At 36.1% G+C, this 6,000-nt stretch overlaps 2 protein-coding genes across 2 annotated transcripts in view; both read left to right on the plus strand.

Moving 5' to 3' along the window:
* The first annotated feature begins 1,122 nt into the window (after nucleotides 1–1,122).
* On the plus strand, nucleotides 1,123–5,133 carry LOC17888631 (subtilisin-like protease SBT4.1). Its single transcript, XM_006293664.2, has 10 exons — nucleotides 1,123–1,258; nucleotides 1,565–1,656; nucleotides 1,759–1,850; nucleotides 2,104–2,335; nucleotides 2,571–3,111; nucleotides 3,235–3,338; nucleotides 3,544–3,786; nucleotides 3,897–4,020; nucleotides 4,102–4,321; nucleotides 4,417–5,133. The coding sequence occupies exons 1-10, from the start codon at nucleotides 1,175–1,177 to the stop codon at nucleotides 4,989–4,991; spliced, it is 2,307 nt and encodes a 768-aa protein (XP_006293726.1). The 5' UTR covers nucleotides 1,123–1,174; the 3' UTR covers nucleotides 4,992–5,133.
* A 445-nt stretch (nucleotides 5,134–5,578) lies between these two features.
* The window catches only part of LOC17889173, a 1,107-nt gene continuing 685 nt past the window's right edge, over nucleotides 5,579–6,000 (plus strand). Inside the window, exons 1-2 of the mRNA XM_006296513.2 lie at nucleotides 5,579–5,677; nucleotides 5,749–5,834. Of these exons, the coding sequence (XP_006296575.2) occupies nucleotides 5,579–5,677; nucleotides 5,749–5,834 (185 nt within the window). The remainder of the gene's footprint in view (nucleotides 5,678–5,748; nucleotides 5,835–6,000) is intronic.

Here is a 6,000-nt window from a genome sequence, read left to right on the forward strand (position 1 = left end):
ATGTACAAGTTTCTCACATGTTCATGTCAAGTAAAAGGAAGAATGTGGGCTATTGAAATCAATCAAGAAAAGGCCACCGTTTGGTATGATGTGTGGAGTGATATATAATCCTTTTGGTGGACTCTAGAAATAGCATAGAATATAATAATTAGAGGGGATGAAATTGTATGATGTTCTTTGGTTGTGGATGAGAAGTAAACACCGAAGCGATAGGCTCGTAAAAGTAACTTTTTCTCCTGTTGCAAACGGGAACCAAAACCACATGTATCCAATTCCTTAGAACACATATTATGTCATTATCATATCTTTGAATATGTTCATATTCTTAGTCCATTTCCTCACTAGATGTTGGACAATGTATCCTTTGATCATAGTATCCTCAAACATTTCTTACATAGTATTGTGACCATGTTCTACTTTCCTAGACTTCCCATTGTACTATTATATACATAATATATTATTAAGGCCTTCGATTTTTTTAACGTAATTTCTAAGTTACATTTTACATATGAGGAACAAAAAAAATAATCTTACTGCAATATAACTATTCTTAATTTTCCTAAAATATTTGCAAATTGAAAATACAAGCTTAGACGTGAAGGGCAGTTATTAACCATTGCCTTTGGCATGTAAGTTTACATATTATATATTTGAAATTTTTTCCTTAATGTATGGGTTTATTTGGAAAAGATAGTAACTTTACAAACAAACAATTGATACATCATTGTACAAATGTTACAGTCTGACCAAATTGTACTCGTACAAGTTTCATCGAACCAAGCTATTAATTATACACATGTGCGTCAAACCCCACGTTTTCTTGATTTGTCACTCGAATCTTGATTTGTCATGGACTTTCTCAAGAATCACCAAAAAATTGCATGCAACTTCAAAATAGGAGAATAAGGTTCTTTTAAATTGATTGATAAGCTTTTGCACGATGAAATGTTTGGATTTCAATCTTCTCCTCCAAATTTCTTCTTCTTCAGTCCTTTACGCTCTCAATCTCCTTCATGAAATTTCTGTATAAATAGAGGCATCAAGCATTAACATGCACTGCAACAAAACTTAAGAATATATTAGAGACATATAACCTTAAAGAAAAAAGTTGACAAAAAAAAAAACCTTAAAAAAAAAAAGAATAAAAAAGATTGTTCTAGAGAGTGAGTGAGGGATGGCAATAGCTTTTCGTACCTTCCTTCTTCAACTGCTACTCTTCTTCTTTGCTTCTTCTGCGGAAGCAAACGACTCGCGAAAGGTGAGAACAAAAAAATGAAACTTACTTATTCTCTATACACATTAATCCAAACCCTCTGTTGTGAAATTATTTGTTTATTAAAGATTAGCAAGTCTCGTTTAATTAACACTAATCAAAGACAGTATATTCAAATGTGGATAACATGTGATGGTATACACATATTACTATAGTTTCTTATATCCAATAATTCTGTTTCTATTTGTGGTAAAAGATTGCATAACAAATAGTGTACTTTTTTGGATAAATATAACCAATAATGTTTAGATTTTAACATGTAACGTGTTGCTTTGTATTTGAATGACACAGACATACCTGGTGCAGATGAAAGTTGGAGGGCATCGATACGGATCAAGTCCCGGTCACCAGGAACTACTCAGCGAAGTTCTTGACGACGATAGGTTTTTAATTTTGCTTTATTCTTTATAAGTCCTACCGGTTTTGATGAGATACCTAGGTTCAGAATTCCCAACAAGCCAATGAATTTATGTTGACAAGTGCAGCAATGTAGCGGATGCATTTATATACAGCTATGAGGAGAGTTTCACCGGTTTCGCGGCAGCACTCACACCAAAAGAACGTCAAAAGCTGAAGAGTAAGACCACTGTTGTTTAGTACTTTTGTTTTCCGTTTTTTCTTCTTCTAAAAATGTAAATATTTCATTAAAAATCAAAAGGCTTTAGGTTTTTGGTTTCCTTTTTTTTATATACACAATTGATCATTACTATATTATAGCACCGAAAAGGACATAATGTATAATTAAAGCCTAGTGCTAGATTGATTTTGTTCAATGCATATGTAGTATGGACATGGCAATAACACAAGCATTATATTGATGTTTGATGAAGGGAGAAGAGAAGTATTGGAAGTGTCACTTAGCAGAAATCTAAAGCTTCAGACGACACGATCATGGGACTTCATGAATCTAACATTAAAAGCTGAGCGAAATCCCGAGAATGAGAGTGATTTGGTGGTGGCTGTCATCGACTCCGGCATTTGGCCTTACTCTGAGTTCTTCAGTAGCGACAGCCCCCCTCCTCCGGGTTGGGAAAACAAATGCGAAAATATAACTTGCAACAAGTACTATACACTGATTCACCGTTCTCCTTTTTCATTATATTTTTCTTTTGGTATCAATCATATTGGTTTAGTACTACGTCCTCACACATCTTGTGTGGGATTAGTTTGATCTCTATATATATATATATATATAAACCTTTAGTTTTGATAAAATAAAACCAATAATAATAATAATTTTCCTTATAACTCAAGATGACATGGTTATGAATATTGCTACTGAATTCAACAATCGCAGCAAGATCGTTGGGGCAAGATCATACTACCCGAAGAAAGAAAAGTACAAGTGGGTTGAAGAGAAATCGGTGATAGACGTGACGGGACACGGTACACACGTAGCCTCCATTGTTGCCGGCAGGAAAATAGACAAGGCGAGCTACTTTGGGCTAGCGGAAGGCACAATGAGAGGGGGTGTTCCCAACGCAAAGATCTCTGTTTACAAAACATGTTGGAAAGTGATAAGAGAAGATGGTACAGAGGATTCAGTTTGTCCAGAACATGGTGTTGTCAAGGCAATAGATGATGCGATCAAGGACAAGGTCAGCATCATCTCGTATTCTCAGGGGTTAAACTCTAATCCGCTGCAAGAAGATCATATCTCGTGGGCGTTCTTGAGAGCACTTAATAATGGAATTTTGACTTCAGCCGCGGCAGGGAACAGTGGGAAGTATTATGCTGTCGCCAATGGTGCACCTTGGGTCATGACGGTTGCAGCGAGCTTGAAAGATAGATTTTTCAAGACTAAGTTGGATCTGGAAGGAGAAGATGAGCCAATTACCGTAAGTGAAAACAGACTGGTTTCTTGACTCACAAGTTTTATATTCCCGTTAGGGTTATTGACTTTGTAACAGTCTCCCAATAATTTCCATCTTCGTTTAACATCTCTTTTGTTATGAAACCAGGTATACGACACGATCAACACCTTTGAGACACAAGATTCTTTCTACCCACTTTTGCAAGAAAAATCACACACTGAATCAACAAGAAAACGTGCTCTCACCGCTGAGTAAGTCATCCAGACCCACGATGACAAGATCCGATATCAATACTAAAATTTCATAAACTTTAAAAATAATATTTTCACAAATTTGGACCTCTGGTTAGAAAAATTTCTATTATTTATAAGAACATCAGTTTCAATCCGCATGGTGAATTAGTATCGTCAAAATCATGCGGTTTGATAAATGAAAACATTTGCTTCTCAATTTTAGGAGCAAAGGTTACCAAATCTCGTCTAATCATGAGAACGACGAAGAAAGGGATGTTTTCTTGCCATACTCAAATATTGAGCTCTTGGACAAAGCGATTAAAGAGAGAGCGAAAGGCGCAATCGTAATGGGTAATGGTCCTTACGACTTGAATGAGACGAGAAAGTTACAGTTTCCCATCGCTTCTATATTTTTGGACAAAGAAAAGAAACGTAAACTACGGGAGTACTATACAAAACGTCAAAGGTAACGACATTTCATTAATTAATTTAGTGGTCATATATATATATATATGAGCAATTAATTATTAAGACTAATTAATCGTTATGGTTTAATTGTGTTGATTCGTATTACAGCAAACGTAGTGCCAAAATCCACAAGACGATGGAATGTCCACGAGAAGACGGATGGGTTCCAACTGTTGCTAAGTTTTCATCAAAGGGTCCTCATTCTGACAATTTCCTAACTAATATTCTCAAGGTTATCTAATCTTGGGTCAACTTGATGTATCACTCTAGCTAGAATATGGTATATAATTCTCATGTGGAGTTTTGTTTTCAGCCTGACATAGCTGCTCCGGGGTTAGACATCATAGCGGGTTGGCCCGAGAATGTGAAACTTTCGTCAGACCGCCCCACCAACGATTACCGCCATCTCAGATTCAACATGATGTCAGGAACTTCCATGGCTTGCCCTCACGCCACTGGACTTGCCTTGTACCTCATGTCGATCAACCATTCTTTGTCTCCATCCGCTATTAAATCTGCCCTCATGACCACTTGTAAGTTCCAACACTAATGATAGCAGCATCTATCTATTTATTTATCAACCGACAGTCTAGTAATATGTATTTGAACATTCATTGTCTAATTGCAGCCACGGAAATGACGGATGAGGGAAATGAGTTTGCATACGGGTCAGGTCACTTAAACGCTACAAAAGTCCTAGACCCGGGATTGGTCTACGAAACACATTACCAAGACTACATAGATTACATGTGCAAAAAAGGTTACGACACCGAGAAGTTAAGATCACACGCTGGAAGCGACGAGATCGATTGTTCCAAAACAGAGAAAGACCCCAAAGCCGACCTCAACTATCCAACGATGACGGCTCAAGTCCCCCTCGACTCCCCATTCAAAGAAATCTTCCGTAGAACGGTCACTAACGTTTACGACGGAGATTCCACTTACCGCGCAGAAATCAAGAACCGAGATGAGAAAGACTTTGACAATATCATTGTGGATCCTCCAGAGTTAAAATTTAGTGAGGTCGGAGAGACCAAGACTTTCACGGTGACTGTCACCGGAACGTCAAAGCCGAATTGGATGTCGGGGAAGGCGTTTATGACAAGGAACACGTGGCTCACGTGGACGGAGATCGATGGTTCTCGCAAAGTCAGGAGCCCCATTGTCATATACTCTGTTAAAGGACCCAAAGCTTGCGCTTGAATTCCCAAGAACCAAATCTGCCACTCTGCTCTTTTTATACACAATATGAATTTATATATCTAGCTAAATAAAAAGACTATTCGAGTACAATAATAAGTCATGATTTTTAAAAATTAATAAATATGTCTTACAAAACCATATATATTAGGTTCTATATTAAATCGTATTTTTAGTGTATTTTTATTTGAGGTGAAATTATATATTGTGTGCTAGACCGCACATAAAATCCAATACAACTATTTATACAACACTTATTTAGAAATAGTTTTTTTTATAACTTTTGCATCTTATTAAATTATTAATAATGAATTAGTCAATTAGGTAGTTTTTTTGTACTACTTTAAATAAAATCGGGATGTTAAAAAGTGAAAAACAACGCTCACAGAAGGGAGTCTAATAAATACACGATAAACGCTCAAAAGATGTTATAGAACTTATTAATTATAGCTTCGCACTTTTTGGCCTAACGTTTTCATTGTTCACCACTATTTATGTTTGACTATATCGACAATATAGTTCATTCCATCCAATCTTGATGTCTGTTTAATCTCTCAATATATTTCTTATAATTAGCTATTTTAATGGAAATGGTTTCCCAAATCTTGTTGATTCTGTTCGCAGTTTCAGTTTCCGTCGTATGTGCGGGTAGAACATTGGGGCCATCTCCCGACAGTACGCTACTGAAGGTACTTAAAATTGTTCATATGATTTTTCTACTAAATCTAATATTTTACTGAATGTATTTATACGTACACAGATTTATATCGTCCATGTTGATATGGGATCGTATCATGGTGAGTGTAATCAATACCAACAACTTCTCAAAAAGTTGATTCACGGAAGGTACATAATTAGAAATCTCTACTGAGTAGATACATTAGAAACAGAACAAGAAAAAAAAGTAATGATTTGAAGATGTATTAGCAAAAACATAAACCATAAGGTCAACATTATTGGGAGGATTTAAAGAGTATGATGCTAGGAGCCACTAAAGATAGAAAGTATCCTA

This window comes from Capsella rubella, unplaced genomic scaffold (genome assembly GCF_000375325.1).
Source record: "Capsella rubella cultivar Monte Gargano unplaced genomic scaffold, Caprub1_0 scaffold_4, whole genome shotgun sequence".
In the NCBI taxonomy this organism is placed as follows: Eukaryota; Viridiplantae; Streptophyta; class Magnoliopsida; order Brassicales; family Brassicaceae; genus Capsella; species Capsella rubella.

What these genes read in the sequence shown, in the direction of transcription:
- LOC17888631 (XM_006293664.2), top strand. Translation starts at nt 1,175, where the DNA reads ATGGCAATAGCTTTTCGTACCTTCCTTCTTCAACTGCTACTCTTCTTC. An exon ending in TACTATACAAAACGTCAAAG is followed by an intron (nt 3,787 to 3,896) that starts GTAACGACATTT and finishes TTCGTATTACAG; the next exon opens with CAAACGTAGTGCCAAAATCC. An exon ending in TCCTAACTAATATTCTCAAG is followed by an intron (nt 4,021 to 4,101) that starts GTTATCTAATCT and finishes TTTTGTTTTCAG; the next exon opens with CCTGACATAGCTGCTCCGGG.